At 45.3% G+C, this 20366-nt stretch overlaps 1 protein-coding gene across 1 annotated transcript; it reads left to right on the forward strand.

Moving 5' to 3' along the window:
• Positions 1 to 6116: 6116 nt before the first annotated feature.
• On the forward strand, positions 6117 to 12526 carry LOC146173747 (TNF receptor-associated factor 6-A-like). The gene is made up of 2 exons (XM_084583791.1): positions 6117 to 6461; positions 11177 to 12526. Exons 1-2 carry the CDS (start codon positions 6177 to 6179, stop codon positions 12281 to 12283), a joined length of 1392 nt encoding a protein of 463 aa, XP_084439917.1. The 5' UTR covers positions 6117 to 6176; the 3' UTR covers positions 12284 to 12526.
• Positions 12527 to 20366: the final 7840 nt, after the last annotated feature.

The raw sequence follows: 20366 nt of genomic DNA on the forward strand, positions 1-20366 counted from the left end.
CCTTTGTGGTTTCTACGTCGACATAGGCCACCAACCACCGCGGGTTCGAGCGTCGCGCGCGCCGAAGCCCCGATCAGCCGTCACAACGCTCACACTGAAACACCGCAGCGCGCACTCAACCTCCATCGGGAGGAGAGCACTTCGCTGCAAGGACACAAGCCTCCAAGTTCACAAAGGAGACGTTTATTGAAACGCCATCCTCCAGCGGCACACACATACACACACACACGCACACACATACACATATATACAAAACGCACGTACACACACATACAAGTCACCGTGTCAAGGGAGCGCACGAGGAGCAAGGCTCCCCTGCGCGCACGAAGTGACACGGAGTGCGCGCCGCAAGCACGCAAGGGCGTGCTGTGATCTCTCTCTCGCAGTGACCAGAGGGTTCCTTAGAGAGAGAGAGTGGGCAACCACCGCAAGGTACGCCTGTCGCGGATCGTTGGATCACGCTCGACAGGCTCGAGCTGCGCTCTCAGGTACGACCCGGAGCAGACGAACTCGAGTACACACTGGTCTGCGCGGACAAAGGCCGGCAGAGAAGAACAGTTGCGTACGCACCTTGCGATGTCTCGGAGGGGTCTCCCTTTGGGCCCCGCTCAGAGGGTCTTGCGAGCGCGGCCGTCGAAGCGGTGCCGTGTTCCCGCCAAAAGACGCCAATGGGAACAGGCACTGGGACGCCAGGGCGGAGCTGTGGCCCGAACGACAGTGACAAGTCGTCCGAGCCTCTCTCCGCCGCCTCAGGCGGGAGAAAGGAACGAGGAGAACTTCTGGGAAGCGGGCGGCGGCCGCGCAAAGGGCAGCCGCAGCAAGCCCGAATCCCACACCTTAAAAGAGTTAAAAAAGGACGTTTATCCTTCAGCCAAAACTTTCTTTTTACGACTACACAGCGGGACTTCGCCGGTTAAAGCGTTGTTGCAAGAGAAATTAATTTTTGTCCCATGTGGAGTTTGCTGTTATGTAAAATGGATGAAACCATAGAGCACGTTTTCTTGGACTGCTGGGAGACAGTTTTCTTCTGGGACGTCCTCAAAAGGACTCCTGAAAAGGATTTCCCGCTTGACCCTCGCGGAATCAGGTATCTCCCGATTGAAAACGAGGACATTTCTCCATGTGACCTTGTAATGGCGTTGGGCCTGCACAGTATATGGAGAAGCAGGATGGCAGTGGGCCATGCAGATCTTGGCGCACGGCCAGTTAGAAAATACACTTTAATGAACGTGTTGCAAGACATTGTGAACTTACAAAACTTGTGGATTCGGCACCTGTCTGGTTTCCGGACATTAAAATGTTGAAATCTTTATAATTTTAACTCTGGTACGTCAGTCAAATACGGTTTACGCTTCCTATGAAACTATTGTGTATTTGGAGTGTAATAAAAAAAATATAGTTCTGTGGCTGAGTGGTGGCGTGCTCGCCACGCACTGCGAAACGTGTTCGACTCCGCGGGTTTGCGCCAAACTTTTATTGCTTCTTTGCTTTCTTATTTTCGCGTTACAAACACAACTCCGACAGCGGCTTTCTTGCGATACGGGCGCTTAATGCTGTCGCATTAATAATTGTCAGTGGCTTAAGGGTTGATGCTGGGCTAAAATTACAATTTTCATAAAAAAACGCGTTTTTAAATTGTGGTTGTTTTGGATATTGCCTGTATTGAAAGAAACTCTCAACCAAGTTTCGCTGTCATCTGCCAAGGAGAAAAACTAAAACTTATTTTTTTTTTTTTGCGAGATGGGAGGGAATCACCACCGAAAGCGCCTATGAACGCTGATTTCAAGACGCAGCCATAGAGTGCGCATGAAACAATGCAGAGTGAATCCCTTAGTTAAAATGCTCGTTTTTCGCGCTCTTTAGCCGAAAAGGGTTTGCTATCACAAAACTAAAAAAAAAGAACATAACTAAAAGGCTAATTGTGGCCCATGGAAGCAGCGGATTGGCTGGTAAAGCGAAATAAAAGCTTGGATTGACAAGAACGCACCAAGCAACCTTTGAACTCTTTCTTCGCGCTACTGAGGCCCGACTAGCGAAAACACTCGCCAAACTGGGGATAAAATATGGAGCGTAGACGAAGAGGCACGCCAGCAAACAACCAATGAAAGCAAGCCAGGAGCACAGACAAGACGCCGGAAGCTGTAAAGCCGAAAAAACAAACAAACGCGAAGCAGCTCGAAGCAATCACCACAGAGCAGTGTCCCGTTGAAACGGACGGCCCAACGTATGCACTAAGCCACTTTGATTTATTAATTTAGGTCAGAAATTTGCATGCCATGCCCTAATGAAAACAATTGTATGAGGCAATAACCTCACATTTTCTCACACAATCGCACTCTATTCATATACAAAATCACATACAAGTCGCATATAATTGCATAAGGTCTCATAGTTTCTTGTACATTGTCATAAACTATGTACGATATTTTATGATAATGATGTGCACAGTATGAGTGTCTATGCGATTAGATTAGATTTTGTGTGGTTATGGACCCGTAGAACTTTTGGTTTTTTAGTGGGGTGTTCTGAAATCTTTGAACTCATTTTTTCCCAGTTCGTAGTTGTTTAAAAAGCGGAACCGTTAGGAAAAGTACAATTTCCAAACTCTTTCGGCCAAGGCTGTTTTCAAGACGGTTTGTGGACTAAAATTTTGTTGCCAACAATATAAGGTATATTTCCGTTCGTAATTCTTCACTAAGCGAAGAAATAATCAAATATGTGACATATAATGACGGCAGAAAAGGTAAGTTTGTTTTTAATGTGCTCAGAGTTTTATAGAAATGTCGTAAAGAACCTGCTATTGGCCTTTTCCTGCACAATGAACTACCTTGAAGTTATCTAAGCACAGATTTTTAGTACATCTTCTAGAGTTTTGAAATGCTACGGTTTCTAAGCGGACACGTGTTCTTAATTACTCATTATGAAAGCTATACCTTTTTCTTATTGGTGATAAGGTGCTGAAACTTCTAATATATTCTAATAAGAGGAAGATAAGGCATCCTTGTAAATTTTGGTTGGTTTGTGGAGTTTAGCGTCCCAAAGCGACTCAGGCTATGAGAGTCGCCCTTGTAAATTTTGTCAAAATTGGTACAACTATTCAAAAGTGGACCTTTTAGCCCCGAATCCCCTGTTAACTCAACTATAGTGCCTAGAATATACTGGCTAGTGTACCGTGCGGAGGGGCTTCCCATAGGGAAAGGGTGGGTGCGCCGGGATTGCCTTGCAACTTTGGCCGCCAGGGGCACTTTTCATCGCAATGGTGCTGTCGGCAGCTCAGGCGTATAGACAAGCGGGATGACAGCGCAGTGTAGAGAGGCTGCGGTGTAAAACACATGAGTAGAATTACATTGGAAGCCGCCATCGATTACACAAAGAAGAAAGAAAGGCGAGCAAGAAAGGCTGGACTCGTGAATAAAGACATAGAAAATGTTTATAGGATTCGCATAGAAAAAAGTCTATAGGCTTCATCTTATCTACGAAGGGGGGTACTGAGCTAAAGAAATACACGGATAAAAGAAGACGTGAGGAACAGGACCTGTGCATGCCCAACACTTCTTTTGTCTGTGTGTTTCTTTAGTGTAGTACCCCCCTTCGCGGATAAGATGACCTTTAACCAACTAGTCCAGCTTACCGCTTCATATGATTATAAGGGTCAATTCTTTAGTGACCGTCAAAAACAGGTGAATATGAGGGCTCTTGGAAAAAAGATTCTTCTCACAACTGCAAAGTTTCAACAACCGGGATATTTGAGGCACTTCAATGCTATTGCTTACTCTCAGTACACTTTGCTTTCAACATTTTAGATAACTTGTAAAAAAGTATTTTGTTGCGAACTTCGGGAAAGAATTGAAAAAATGATGTTTGCGACACATAGGTATACAAATAAGGCAATTTTAATATAAAAAGTTCGGGAGAAAAGGTACGTACAAAAATTACCATAAATTTTTGTACATTTGAAAATAAGGCTTGCGTTTATTTTTTCAAGCATTTTTTTTGCTGAGTTTTTCAGGACCATAGATTGAGACAGGAAGAAGAAATACCAGCCCGAGGTGCAGCTGAAAATTGCCCTAAATGTCAAAAAGTTCACGATACTTAAGTAAATCAGCACACTGAAATTAATTCACACCTTAAAAATATGGACCACTGTCTCTTTCCTTAGGTGTGAAAACTTGACGCGACTATCTGCCGACTGCCATTTTTTACTCCTGTTGGGAAGAAGCGGTCCCACACAGGCTCTTGTCGTCATTGTTTCTGAAGTAACCATTTCCCAAACTGCACTAACAAAATGCATTCAAACCAGATTACCGTGTAACCTTTACTTTATCTTATTTAGTACATTTAAGGTGTGCCTTTCTCATAACAACACTGTTTATTTGGTGAGAACATTCATTTTCTGTTTCATCTTCAACTTTCAAAAGTTTTTGCGTTTTCTAACTTTTGGAGAAATGCATTATTCTACAACACATTTTGTTGAGACCGGAGTAATGGAATATAGCTTGCTATCAAAATTGGCAATCTGCTGAAGGGGCTTCTCTCTGAGGTCTAGGTGCTCAAATCCTAACTGGAATTGCAGGAAAGGCTCCACTCTTGCTCTTGAATTTTGGGAGGAGCCTCATGAAGTTCCCGAGCTTTCCTCGTATCTAAAACCCATAAGTAGAGAATGGACATAAAACCGCGTGTACACAGAATGAGCAGATGTAAGTGCTCGAGAGCTAGCTAAAACTGAAATTTTGCTTTGTTTTCACTACTAGGTCAAGTTTCAGGCTGATGTTTGAGCTCGTGGAGTCGTCTTCGGGTGCTTGGTTTCGGCAGTAATAAAATAATTCTCTCTAGAAGCCGAAGGGTCACTTCATAGGAGCCGAATTTGTAGCATATCCTGTTGCCATGTCGACGCCATTTTTGTTTACACTCGAGGCCATCTCTATCCGAGTAGATAGTTGTTCTATGTAGGCCCTGCCGGGTTGGCGCAGTGGTTATGGCGCTCGACTGTTGTTTCCAAGGGCGCGGTATCGAATCCCGGCCTCGGCGGTCGCTTTTCGACAGACGCGAACAGGAAGACGTCCGTGTGCTGTGCGATGTCAGTGCACGTTAAGAACCCCAAGTTGTCCAAATTTCCGGAGTCCTCTACTACGGTGTCTCTCATAGCCTGAGTCGCTTTGGAACGTTAAACTCCACAATCCAAACCAAACCTTCTAGGTCGGTACCTGATGAAAAAAGAAATGTGAGTGAAGCGGAATCAGAAACTACTTTCATAATATCAGCCTATGTAGAGCTACGTGTTCAAACGAACGCAAATTTGCGCTCGCTAGCGTATTCAACGCCGTTTTTCGTATGCGAGCGATGGCTTAAGGGCGGTTTTGAAACAGTTCAAATTTTCTAAAGGAACTCAGACTTTAAAGGAGGCTCTAGTGAAGGTCCCTGAATATCTAAAGCACCCTGGATTGCTTGGCATATGCACCGGTGTCAATCAGTATGCGAAAGCTTTACTTTTTGCCTCGATGGGAAAACTGCTGCCGCACCTGGGACTGAACCCCCTTATTCTGGGTGAGCATTTAAGCGTCTTCACGGCTGATCCACCGCGGCGAGGAAAAAAAATATAGTAGTAAAAATAGCGCGGCATGTCTGCGAAGTCGGCTTTCGAAAATTCGTTATCACACACACACACACACACACACACACACACACACACACACACACACACACACACACACACACACACACACACACACACACACACACACACACACACACACACACACACACACACACACACACACACACACACACACACACACACACACACACACACACACACACACACACACACGCGCGCACAAGCTCACGCTCACGCACACGCACATTGTGTGTACCCAGAAAGTCTGGAGTGCCCATGAGCCACTGTGTTTTGAATATTTGGGCGCCTTGTATAAAGCCGCTTTCAAAACGCACGAAAGACGTTTGGAAGAATACGAGGAAACGAAAAGGAATAGCTGCAGAACTGATAACTGGTATCTACCGTGCCGCACGCCGCGGCCTGGCGGGCGGAACTCTGAGTCAGAAAATACGCTCGCGGTTGCTGCCATGGTAACCAGATTGGATAGACAAAGATAAAAGCGGGCTTGTGCAGGCAGAACGCTGAACGCTGCCGTTTCTCCAGTTGTAAGTCGCTGTGAACGATGGCTCCTGGCAGCATGCAATACACGCTGGCAGGGTTTTCCTCGGAGCTAGACTGGAGACCGCTTCGCTTCGTCAAACCTCTTCCACCAAAGTTGGTGTGCGGTGCCTGCGGACTTGTGCGGCCGAAGACAGCGTTGCTGTCCTGCATGCACATACTGTGCGAGTCTTGCTACGACCAGTGCGGACAGGAAGGCATACATCTTTGTCCAGTGGACAACTACGAGAACCAAGACGAAGACGTCGAATGGAGGGAATTAGCTCCTGACGATCTGCTGAGAAGAGAGGTGAGTGGAAACGAGAGCGAGAAATGACGCTTTATTTGCAGCTCAAAGTGATACTACATTGTTACAGTGACAAGTTGTGAGCAGCGAAGTCTGTCAGCATCGATCGGAGTCTTCCACAAAAACATTTGCTTTAACCTCATTCAAAAATGAACGTTGTCTTAATACTAATAGGCTACGAATCTGAGTATGCCCTAAAGCTTCTCTAGTTTTGTTTAGGCCAGAAATATCAAATAACGCCTCCTACTTGCACTAAAAAAAGCGACTCCTTTACACAAACCAAAAAAAAAAAAATATCGGGAAAGCTATAACAGTGGACAACGTGCTTAGCCAAGCAGTGGATAAGAGGCGCCCTGCAATAATAAAATAGGCCTTGTTGGGCACAATTGCGAAATGCACAGCCTAACCTGAGGGGCCAACACTTCAGGAGTGAAGTTTATAGTTTCCAAAGTCAGTTGCATGAGCCTAGACACTCGAGTTATCTGCTTCCTCGAGCTGCTGTTGTGCAAGATAAATTTGTCAAAAGGATAATGGTGAGAAATGTATTTTTCATGTATTTTTCCTGATTTACCTAGTGCTTTTTTGTGTTTTAATTATTTCTCCATTGATTGTTTATTCACTGTGTGGGCGTGACTTTCCCTGCTGGAATGTGCTGTCATATGCAGGGGCAGCCGCCCCGTCAAGCTGCTCTTCGAAGCAGCTTTTTAGCGGCTGCACCTTTCCTTTCCTTGCAGTAAAGGAAAAAATAAAGTATTATTATTATTATTATTATTATTATTATTATTATCAGTATTACATATCGCTGATGTGGAACTGAAGCGCGAACAAGTGGACAGCAGGGAGATAGTATTAGGAATTGGGAAAATCGGTCTTTTATGTGTGAACTACACGGTACAGATAGTTGTTACACTTCAGTACACATTATATTATAAGATGGAGCTTGCAAGCACGCGCACTGTTCCACATGATTGTAATGCAGTTATTGATTTATACGGTTTAAAGCTCGACAGTTATTCAGGCAGTCTGTAGAGCTGCGACATAGACCACCTGGGGCTCCTTAAAGTGTTCATGTATGACAAAGGTGCTATCGACCAAAGGCGTTAAGACCACGGCACCGGCAGCTGCAGTGGCTACGGCGCCGCCCCGTAACACTGCTATCTTCCTCTGCTCGCTTTGCCCGATAGTGCCGCAAATAACGCTGAATATCACTCTAACTCTCGCGAGGGTACTCTCACGCTTGATAAGATTCTAGCGCAGCGGTCGGTTGCTGTGGTGCTGAAGTTCGCTATAAAGGGAGTCGCGCATCGCATTTAATGGATAACATGGCACTGTCGTGCAGTAGTGGATGGCTACATAGGCCATCAAACCACGGCGCTTTGAGGGAACGAGGACCCGTCCTAATTTTTGTTGGCGAGTTATGTCCGTCTTGTGTTTCATATTAGTACCTATCGCCTACGCCCACCGCTGCTCAACCTTAGGCAACACGGCGCAATACACCGCAACGGCGTCTATCATCACTCCAGAACGATAAGCGATAGAGGCGGCGAGGTTTCCTGCAGGCGTTGCTTCTCTGTCGAAATTGCTTTTCCGGCACAGTCTCTAGCAGTGTTGTTGGCGAGTTATGTCCGCCTTGTGTTTTATTTGGTACCTATCGCCTACGCCCAGCGCTGCTCAACCTTAGCCAACACGGCGCAATACGCCGCAACGCGCTTTTTCAATCCGGAACAATAAGCGATAGAGGCGGCGAGGATGCGGCGAGGTTTCCTGCGGGCGTTGCTTCTCTGTCGAAATTGCTTTTCCGGCACAGTCTGTCGCAGTGTGTTTAATAATCATAACTTGGAGTCCTCTGAAAACTGGTTTATTTGGCTACGAAGATATGTAGTGTGATATGAATTTACCTTATACCACAAAGGAGAAATGATTGGAAGACGAATCGGAAAACAGGTACCCTGAAAGTTTATTCACGGAAAGAAATAACAGTGACTTTCAACGTCACGAAAATATGAATAAAATTTGCCTTTGATCGCGGTGCACTTAATTCGCCCCAGCACTAGCTCCGATTGTCCGCACAGCGTTTTGCCCCGCCGGGGTGGTGCAGTGGTAAGACGCCCGACTACTGTGCCGGAGTTCCCGGGTTCGAACCCGACCACGGCGGCTGCGTTTCGATGGAGGCGAAACGAAGTGGCGTCCGTGTGCTGTGCGATGTCAGCGCACGTTAAAGATCCCCAGGTGGTCGAAATTACTCCGTAGCCCTCCACTACGGCTCCCCTTTCTCTCTTTCCACTTTCACTCCCACCTTCCTCCCTTCCCTTACGGCGCGGTTCGGGTGTCCACAGAGCAAGTGTGACAGTTACTGCGCCTTTCCCTTCCTGTGAACCAATTTAACTTTAACTTTTAACAGCGTTTCCCACTCTTTCTTCACGGAATGCCTCAGCTCATACGCTGTGCCACTTTAAGGGTCACTGGAGTGACACTAGATATTTTAATGCAAGAAAATCACACAGATGGGTTTGTGACTATTCGGGTTCGATAATTTCCAAATAACGTTTTAAAAGTGGTCCTGGCGACCACTCGCAGACTATTTGGGCGACGCATCGCCGCGCGTAAGCCTTCCCACTGACGTCAGTGGGGCTGCTGGGCACGTGCCCATTGGATGAGTCCAACTTATTCAGGCGGGACGCAGCGTGGTGCGGCACTGTCACGACTTGTTGCCTTCCTGAGAGATATGGAAACTTACGGAATAGGTGGAAATATGTTTTCGATTTTGCAAAGCTACCTTACCCACCAGACCTTTAGAGTCAGGGTGGGAAATGCGCTATCCAAAGTTTTTCTGCACGAAAATGGCATCCGCTAGGGCGGCGTACTGAGTTGTACACTGTTAATCCTGGAAATGAATTCCTTGCAGGACATAATTCTAGCCTCTGTTTGTTTTTAAATCTAGGTTGACGACGTGCAGATTAATTTTCGATCTAATAGTTAGGCTGAATGCAAGAGAAAGGTGCAGTTGACTATTGACCGCCTAGTAGAATATTCAGTCAAGAATGGTTTTAAATTTAACTTTAATTTAGGTTTTGTTTCGAATATTATAACATGCTTTGGTCACACGTAGATGACGGCGAAAAGACGACGTAAATTTTGCCAGGCAAATATAAAAATATACTTGGCGGCGCCACAGGCGTCCACTTCAGTTTCGGTTACGTTACGGCTCAGGCACTTCGTGCGTGATCGGATAGTTTCGTTTTGGACTGGCTGCGCCTGAAATACGAGCTCGGAGCAGCAGACGCGCATAAGAGCGTTTCGAATGAAGATCATGACTCGTCACGCACCTGCGAAGTATTCTCCGCTCCCCGCGCGCCAGCAATCGCGGAGTTTCCTCTTGCGTCATACTGTGAGTCATCCTACTCTACTACGTAGTAGGAGAAAACTGTTTGAAAAAATCTCAACTTCTTATTGCAATATCTCAGCAATAATTCGATTTTTCGCTGCCGGATATGTGGAGACAGTGTCATCAAATGCCGTTTATTAGATTTTGATAGGATATTTGAGTGTCTTTAGTGTCTCTTTAACGACAGGGCACGGGAGTATGAGAAATCATTATAAAATGGAGGCGGGTCGATTTTGTCTACTAATTATAAAGAGTGCAATTGTGAGCCAATGCTTAACAGTATAAGGGTTCTGGGCAAGAGTTGCGATTAGGTGGCACGTCAAAATCTTGAAGCTTTTTTTTTATGATCAAAAAGACGGGGAGCACTTATGTTAGCGACTCGCCTCTATCCCTCCGTAGAAATGAAGTTTCCTTCCTTGATAATTTTTCGTGCGTTATGCACTGTGCGACTTTTAAGCTCTGAAGTTTTTAGCGGCCTTCTGTTGTTTGGTCAGGCGGGTCGTTCGTTCGTTTGACTTTGCCTTTGCTACGAGCGGCGTCTTTTGTTATTTTAGGTTTGACCGCTTTTGCTTCTTGCCTACGAGTGTTGTTTGTTTAGGTTTCTGACTGATTTTGCCTCTTTTGTCTGATTCTGCCTTTGCTACGATCGTATGTTGTTGTTTTTTTTGTTTTACGTTTCTGACTGCCTTTGCTTCATTTGTTTGACTGAACTTTTGTTGGGATATTCTTTTGTTGTTTTTTTGATGTTTCTGACTGCTTTTACTTCTCTTTTTTGACTCTGCTTTTGCTACGATTGTTTTCTCGTTTTGGGTTTCGTTTTTTTTTTTTAGGGTCCGGACTGGGTTGTTTCTCATCATTTACTCTGCTTTTGCTAAGATATGGCCTGTTTTCCGTTTCAAACTTTTTCTGCTTCTGTTAGTTTATCTCCTGCGGTTAGAGATCTTATCTGGATTCCTGATGTTGCCGCCTGACGTCCACGTGCTGGGTTCGCAGCGATTATTTGGCGATGAGTCTCATGCTTGAGCTGTTCGTATAATTATGCCCCAAGTGTGCGCATGTGGTGTCACTTTCTTGTCTGTGTCCGTGTTGCGCCGCTGTTCATTTTCATCATGCACCAACTCGCCCCCCAGGCCGTTATTTTGGAGAGGTCTTTACCCTGCTGGAGGGTACAATCCGGCTAATGATTATGATGATGACGACTCCCCTCGCATGAATAAAATAATAACCACTTTTCTAGGAAGTTTGGTTACTTGTTGTCGCTTTGCCGCGCAAAGGGATTGCTGCTATTATGAAAAATTTCCCACTTTAATTGTTAATCCCTCTGTCTGCACAGGTCAGGTGCTGGAACGAAGAAAAAGGCTGCCAGGAAGTGACTGCTGCTTCGGCAATCGCCGGGCATTTCCAGCGTGACTGTGAACACCACGCAGTCGGCTGTGTCAAGTGCTCGGCCACAGTTCTTTGCAGCGGTGTGATCGCGCACATGAAGTCAGAATTCTGCAATTCTGGGACGGCGCTCGCATCTGACAAAGAAAACAAATCAGATTTTGCAGAAGACAAAACATCTTCAAGCGCTCTTTGTGGAGGGTTTGAAAAAGCTGGTTGTGAGTTTGAGGAATTCATGGCGCGAATAGTAGGCGATATTGGCACAATTAATGATCGACTGCACGAAATTTCTCACGGCATAAACAGCACAAAAGAAATGCTGAGACAGGAACTCAAGGATGGAGCAAAGCAGAATATTGAGAGTTTGAAGGAAATGACCTCCGAAGTCAACGCAACAAGTAAGCAAGTCGAATTTTTGTCGGGTAGTATCGATGCCTTTCTCCTCTCTGCAAATAGGGCATTAGAAAAATCACTGAAGGAGGAACTGTCTAAAGAAGCCAGTGGAACTCGAAATCACATATCACAGATTGCCGCTGCCACTGAAGCGACCAAAGCAGCGGAGAATGAAAACAGGCAGAAGGCGCTTGACATGATGCACAAGATTCTGCTACACGTGCGGCTAGGTGTTTCGCACCGCTACTTTTTTGTTAAAGATTTCCAGTCACTTCAAGAGACCGCAATGAAGAAAGGATGGGCTGTATATAAAGATGACCGGGTATATCTGCGCGGGTACTGCACGTCCCCTGGAATTTACCTAATAAAAGGTGGGGATTCTGTAAATCTGTATGTGGCGCTAGCCCTGCACAAGGGTGACATGGATGATGCTGTTCCCTGGCCTTTCGAGCACAGAATCAAGCTGACGCTGATACATCCCAATGATGGCCGAGAACGCGTAATTGATGTCAATCCGACTCGCGATCTTCAGTACTGCGGAAAACCAGCGGCATCAGGTAATGAACCATGGTACTTTCGTACCCCCTCTTTGGATGTCAGGAGTCTTATTAGCGACGGTTATGTGGAAGAGGACATGCTTCATGCAAAGTGGGAGGTACTCTGATGAGCGCTTAGGATAAAGAATGGTTTAATGAAACTGCAAGCGCGCTCATAGCTGTGGCTGGATCATCCTTTGGATCATGCTGGGCAAACTCGAATCGCCATCTGAATCTACCTCGTGTGAAAGTCGTATTCGTGTCGGCGTATATTTTTTTTGTTTTCAGCAGGAACGCTTATCATTTTGTTTCCGAATCGCTGTTCTAGTCCTTACCGCAGCGAAGAATAAAAGTTTTTGCCTCCCTTATAATGAGTTATATTGTCTCTTACAATCATGCGGTTTTTATGAACGCGTCTCCTGTCGGAAAAACTGCGGGAGCGAAGCTATTTTGTCGCGAAAACCTTCAGTCGAAGTGCTGAGCAAATTTGAAGCTCCCAACAGAGTTCACCGGACATATGACCTGAATGCGAGAGATCAGAACACATATCAAGTGGTACAATAAAAAGGTAATTTTAGGTGGGTATTTTTAACTCCAGTAAATATTGGAACCCAGGACCCTTGGATTATAAGCTAGATGCTCTACCGGCTAGGACATGCAAGGAGTATTTTTATGACAGGAGAATATACCGGAATCCAAAAACCATGTGGTAGCTCACGTAAAGATTTATTTCCGACTGCTTGATAGTAAGTGTGTGTAGAGTACTGCACGCCTTGCGTTGCACTCTTGGGGCTGGGTTTATGTTTGCACCTAATTTTTCGTGCATCTGTTAAAACATGTTTGCTGCATTGTGGGACAACTCGGATCCCGGGCATTCTCTCTTAACCGCCAGGTAGTATCGTATCGGCTCTTCCGAGGAAAATGGGACCCTGGTCTAGGCGACGCTGATTGATTAGTCATTTAATGCCTTTTTTTTCTAAATCTCTCAAGATGTAAAATTAAAGTAAATTTGAGAGAACGCCCGCGGTGAGCTAGAGGTAATCTTAGGCAAAACCGACTGAAATTAAAAGAAAAGGGGCGAACATCCAAATGAAAAGTTAAGAAAAAGAAAAAAGGAAAAAGAAGTGGCGCCAATCAGGGACATAAAAATGTGGATTCTAGGGCACAGCAGCCCCAAAAACTTTTATCATATTCAAGGAAGAAATGAAAAAAAAAAAGCTGGATTCAGCATACACGGAAGCTTTAGATATGCTCGCAGGTGGCCAGGAGGAGGGAAGATGCGGGCAACTGTGGAAAAGAGTTGAGGAAAAAAGGTGAGTGATAAAAATGGGGGATGGGGAGACAAATTGGCTAAAGAAAGCTGAACATTATCAAAGAAATGTGGGCGTCAGGAAAGTAAGAAAATAATGTGTAACAACCAAAACAAAAGAAAAACAATATAGAATGCGGAGAGGTATAATGGCAGGAGCCAAAATATCAAGGAGAAAAGAAAACAGGAAAATGTTATCAATCGGCCATTAGAAACAAACATATTAGGAACAGAAGAGAAAAGTAATAAACAAGAGGGTACACGCAGAATCAGCAAGTAGTAATGCTGCATGCCTACATGGCAGGGGGACAACCACAGCCTATCAAGATTGGTGACATAATGCCCCCGACCACGCGAGGCCTACGAACCATTGGGGCGGGATTGGAGGCGATTGACAGGTGGAAATAAAGTATAAATTCGAACAGAATTCGAAACGTTGCAGGATTGCGCTTAATCGTGCTTAAGAATGGAAATACAAATGCCTTTCTGTTAACCTTGTGTGGCCGGCTATCCTGAGTTACGCCATATTAGGTTATAGTTACGGCGTACAGTTGGCATGGGCCGGACTTTCTAGCCAATTTTTGTCCCATCCCCTCGTTGGACTCCGTGGTGGGCAATTGGCACCGCGGCCCAACAATATACTTTTCTATGGCATCTAAACTCGTTCATCTCAATTGTATTCCAAGTAAAAGGGGGCGCAGCGGTACCACCATCTTTTTTTCAAAGAATCTCAACAACTTCCCTCGTTTCCACGTAGTCCACAGTGACCACGAGGAAGTAACTGCACAAGTTGTGTCTCTGTTTGTAGTTTCAATCACTTTGACTGAGGCCATGGGCCAGGGATACAGAATAAAGAGGCTTGGAAATGGCGACCTACTAGTTGAATTATTTATAACCACCAGCATCAAAACCTAAGTTCAGTGAAATCATTTGGAGAAGTACCAGTTACAATAAGTCCGCGCCGGTGACTCAACGCAGGCCGAGGAGTCATCTCTGATGATGACCTTAGGTACGTGAGCGAACAAGAACTCCTTGAAGGCCTGAAAGAGTAAAATGTCACAGGTGCTTACTGGATAAAGTTAAGACGGGACAACAAAGAGCACCTTGTACTCACCTTTGTTGCAAGCACTCTCCCAGAATCTGCCGAAGAAGACCACACAAACACACAGCTCAGGCCTTACATCCCAAATCCCCGTAGGTGCTATAAGTGCCAACATGATGGCCACAGCTCACAGATCTGTCGGTGCCAACTTACCTGTGCCAAATGTGCTTCGAACAATCACCCCACAGACAACTGTGATTTTATACCGCACCTTTGTACAAATTCCCAAATAAATCATCCAGCTTACTCGCTGTCATGCCCAGAGTGGAAAAAAGAAAAGGAAGTAATCGCTTTGACAACCATGGAAAATATAACTTACGGGGAAGCATAGAAGAGACTTTCATTGCCAAAAAAGCCTCCTTACTGCGCTGTGAAGCAGCAGGGCTCGGAGTGACACCAGTTATCGGCGTCTGCCCAGATAACACACAGTAAGACCGGAGCAGCGTCACCTGCGCCCTCCGTGAAGAAAGCTAGCGCTGTTGTGTCCACCGCATAAGATGCGCTGGACACAACGTTTTCATCACCGCTGCCTAGGCAGCAGAGCTCCCTTCAGTGAAAAATGGAGAAACGGGAGAAACTATATCCCTAACTAACCTTTAACTATGGCATTTCTTGTTCTTGGCGGTCAGAACAAAAACATTTTTAAAAGTGCCAAGTCTTTCGCTGGGGCCAAAAAAAAACTAAAGCAGGATGTCTAGAGGCGCTGTTATCGTGGTCCAAGGCGCTGTTAGAATCCGAATAAATGACCTTAAAGCATGGTATGAAGCAGGTGCCTTGACCGTGGCCCATTTAACTATAATAATATGCTCCATATACACCGAACCTCACCTAAGCTCACCTAACTTTCAATACAACTACCAGAGCCAAATCCTTTATTTGGAGATTTTAATGCTCACTCCTCTTTTTGGGGAAGTGAACAAACAGACATCATAGGCCGGATTTTAGATTTTATTCTTCACAACAATGAGTGCTAAATACGGGCAATCCCACGTATTGCACTCCGAGTACTGGTAAAATGAGCTGCCTAGATTTGTGTATTTGTTCAATTGTTTTTACTGGTTTTAAATGGGACGTTCTTGACAACCCCTATGGGAGTGATAATTTTGCTTTCATTATCAGTCTAATGTCATCGCCATCAATCACCTTAACAAAACCGCGGCGTCGGAAGCTCGAATTAGCCTACTAGGTGCTTTTTCCAGGAAAAGGTTGGTCTATGAACACTCTTTTCCGAAGGCCTAGATGTGGACAAAATAAATGAAATATTGACAACGTGTATAAGTGACGTGGCTCACCTAGCCATTTCATAGAGAGCGGGAGTGTTACGACAGAATTGTAAAGTTCGGTACACGAAGGAAAGTAGATATACACACAAAAAAAGGAACAGAATAGAGCATGAGGAATTTTACGGTGCTACCCAACACATAAATATCTTATAAAATTCAAAAAAGGCTAAAGCTAAAGCGCGGTATGTCCGCCAGGCGGCTGAAAAACAATTATGGCAGAACTATGTGTCTTCCATCAAAGGCTCAATAACTTCCAAAAAATATGAGAGCAGGTTCGCAATATAAATGGGCATTTTTCCCCTTTCACGATTCGCTTTCTCGTAGCCCCCAATACACAAAAAAATTTCGATGAACAAGCAGACATACTAAGGGAGTACCTCTCCTAGGTTTCTAGTTCCTTGCAGCATACAGACGAATTTGTAAAGCACAAAAATACCGCTGAAAAACAAACTTCCCACAAGTGGCAGCGTAAATGAACCTTAGAATAGTCCCAACATCGTTCAAAATATCTGTAGCGTACTGGCTATTTGTAAGTAGACCACACCCGGCTCTGACGAAATCCACTATCAAATGCTTGCCCACCTTGTAATACGTGCAATACAGGCACTTCTGAAGTTTTTCAACAAAATATGGTTATCCGGAAAAATACCCGAACCTTGGAAGAAAGCAACAGTCGTATCATTCCTGAAATCAGGGAAGTCACCAGTCTTTCGTAGTTATAGGCCTATAGACCTAACTAGTTTTCTAGCATGTTCCTTCGAAAGTGTCCTAAATATTAGGTTAATGTTTATATTTGAAGCCGGTAAACTTCTTGACATTAATTAGTGCGGTTTCAAGAAACCATGTTCAACAATTGACCACTTTTTGTGCCATGGAATTTGTACGTGTTTTTGTACTTTTTTTCCGTATTCTTTTTTTGTATCTAAATCTGTCGGCAATGCACTCCTTACTATGTATTTCGTTAATTATTTTCAGTGTTGCTTCATAACTCAATTTTCCTTACAATAATATTATCCTTTATGTTGCCTATCGAAATCTATTACCATGGGAGGTCCCACCTGCGGTCTTGTACCATGGGACCTCTCGCTGTGTATTCCTGTACGTTGTTTTTGATTCGAAAATAAACTTACAACTTCGACTTCAACTTGAAATTTGTTCTTCTTGAAGACACAATCCGAGAAGCGTTTATTCACAAAAAACATAGTCTAGCCATTTTCTTTGACACGGAGAAGGCGTATGACACCACATGGAGGTTTGGTATTCTCCGTGATTTAGCAGATCTGGGCATCCGGGGACGATTTTGCACTTTTGAAAGATTTCCGGTCAAGCCGTTCATTCCGTGTACTACCTTCAACGCTTTCCAGGGATTTTATTCAGGAGAACGGAGCACCTCAGGGGTGCATTTTAAGCAAGACCCTGTTTACTTTAAACATGAATTCTGTTGCCAAAGTAATCCCAAAATCAATCATGTATTCAGTCTATGTCGACGACCTTCAGAATGCATGCACATACTCGAGAGTATCAACCTGCGAGATGCAAATACAACTTGCAAAAAAGAAACTAGCGACTTAGGCTGACAGAAATAAATTTAGGTTTTCCCCGCACAAAACAGTAGCTGTGCTTTTCTCTTAAAAGAGGCCTGCCGATTAACCCCATACTCTATCTAAATGAAACCCTTTTAGGGGTAAAAAGAGCATAAATGTTTGGGAGTAACATTTGACCAAAAACTCACCTTTATGCCACACATAACATTAAAAAGAAAGGTTTCCAATCTATGAATATACTGAAAGTGCTCTCAAAGAAACACTGGAGATCTTACCGGAAATGCCTACTACACATCTGCCGCTCTCTAATACGCTCTACGCAAAGCTATGGATGCATAGTGTATGGTTCGGCAAGGCCATCATACCTGAAGAAACTCGACCCAATACATAACACCTGGCTTCGCCATTCACGTGGAATCAACAAACACCTCCTGTATCTAGCCTGCTTGTAGAAACGAACGAACCCCCTCTTAAAAATAGAACCACACTTACAGTCGCATATATCTTTAAAATAAGATCTTTTCCGACACACATCTGCTATTCAGTTGTAACACAGTGTCCGTCTAGAACAACTTTCACCAATAAACATAGTGGACTGTTTACCTGACATTGCCAAAATACCTAACCCATTAGCTCCGTGGTATGATTTTCTAGCATATCCTGTGACCTCATTCTCACATGGTTCAGTACAGCACAAAGTGCAAGGCGACATATTGTTACGGGGAAGATTCACAGTCTTACAGCTGTCCGCACTGATCTCGGCACTTATCTGCGTCGTCTTCTTCTGGCAGTCTCTCGCACTTCTTTATCCTCAGCATGACCAGCGAATATCGATAAGTAACACTGTCTCTATTGGGAAAAGCAAAGTCCCGATGTGTTTTATGTTAGTGAAACAGAACGTGCATAAATGGCTTCAGACGGGACACCTGCACTATTTCGGAGGATGGAGCTCTGGACGAGGATTTCTGATACACAGATTCAATTTCGTATGTGACGTCGCTCACGGGGCGCAAAACTCGGTAATGGCCTGCGTAACGGGGCAATTTTGTTTTTGCACAACCCCACCCGACGGCACGGCAGCACAGTGAGACGAGATAACCAGGAGTGTAGTCGACATCCCGGTGGCGACTGTTGTACCAGAATTTTTGGGAGTCTTGCGATGCAGAGAATCTGGCACGAGCTATCCGGGAGGCATCATGAGTGCGGGCGACGGCATCACTGGCGTAAATACTGGTGGAGTCTCAGTGGCATAAATACTGATGGAGTCTGCCACGGATAGTGAGGTGTCGAAGGGCAGTATCGGGTGTCGGCCAAATAACTGATAAGATGGAGAGTAACCAGTGTTAGAATGGACAGATCAGTTGTAGGCGAATGTCACAAAAGGTAGATGAACGTGCCAATCCCGGTGGTCCCAGACACATACACGACCAGCATGTCTGTGAGGGTACGGTTTAGACGTTCCGTGAGCGCGTTAATTAGGGGTGATAGGCGGTGGTGTATTTGTGGCGGATTTAACGCGAACGAAGAATTTCGTCAGCCGCTAGCGTCAGGAAGCAGCGGCCACGGTCAGTTAGTAGTGCACGAGGGGCACCATGATGAAGAATCACGTTTTCGAGAAGGAAGTCAATGACGTCTGTGGCGCAGCTGGTCTGGATGGCTCGGGTAATAGCGTACCTCGTAGCCTAATCGGTGGCGACGGCGATCCATTTGTTCCCTGAGGCGGAAACTGGGAAGGGCCCATAAAGGTTAACGCCCACAAACAGGTCAGGTCAGGGGTTACGGGGATCGGAAAACAAGAAACGGGGATCGGAAAAACGGGTTACGGAAGACAGGTCAGGGGTTACGGGGATCGGCTGCAAATGGCCTGAAGGCAAAATGGTTGGCTTCTTTCGACGCTGATATAATTCACATGCGGCAATGTACTGCTGGACGGAGCGGTAGAGCCCCGGCCGGTAGAAACGTCGGTGCAGGCTGTCGTATGTGCGAAAGACACTCAGGTGGTCAGCCGAGGGAGCACCATGGAACTGCTCAAGGATGATGGAAAGCAGATGTTGAGGAACGGCGAGCAGTAGGTCTGCGTCATCTGGTTGCATATTGCGTCGAGATAGGGTGTTTTCGTGGAGTACAAATAAGGTGAGATATGGATCAGGGCGGCAGAGGTAAGACAGAGGATAAGGGAATGAAGCGAAGGATCTAAGTGCTGTTCGTCAGCAATGTTAGAAAAGGCCGCGAAAGACAAGACTCATACGTCATCGTCAGAGTCGGTAGGACTAGGGGAGTCGATGGGGTGATGGGACAGGCAGTCTTCCTCGTGGTGAAGCCGGCCGGACTTGTACACGACGGAAAATGTATACTCTTGTAATAGAGGCTCCCAGCGTCCTAAACGTTCAGTAAGATGTTTGAGGGAGGAAAGCCAAAACAAGGTATGATGGTCTGTTATAACAGGAACAGGGCGGGCAAACAAATAAGGGCGGTATTTTGTAATACCCCAAACAAGCGCCAGACACTTTTGCTATATGATAGAATAATTTTGTTCGTATGTAGATTGGAGGCAGCTAGTATACGCAATCACCCTTGTGTGGCTGTGTTGTCGCTGGGCGAGTATAGACCCAATGCCATGGCCACTTGCGTCGGTGCGGAGTTCAGTATTAGCGGATTGGTTGAAATGGGCCAAGACAGCTGAATTAGTGAGAGCAGCAATAAGCTGCGACAAAGCTGCAACTTGTTCAGGCCCCCCAGAGATTGAAACCTCTTTCTTGAGGATAGTCATGAGGTGAGAGGACGAGCAAGGGCCGCGAAATTCGGGAAGAATCGTCGGAAATAGGAACATAGACCAATCAAGCTTCGAACATCACTGGATGAACCTGGAGTGGGTAAGTCTCTGACGGCATGATGCTGGTGACATAAGCTGCACGTTTTGGAGCTTAGTTGAAGTCCGGCGCGGTGAAAAAGCACTAGGATTGTAGAAAGGCA

This window comes from Amblyomma maculatum, chromosome 11, assembly GCF_055883805.1.
Source record: "Amblyomma maculatum isolate TAMU_Amacu chromosome 11, ASM5588380v1, whole genome shotgun sequence".
Classification (NCBI taxonomy): domain Eukaryota; kingdom Metazoa; phylum Arthropoda; class Arachnida; order Ixodida; family Ixodidae; genus Amblyomma; species Amblyomma maculatum.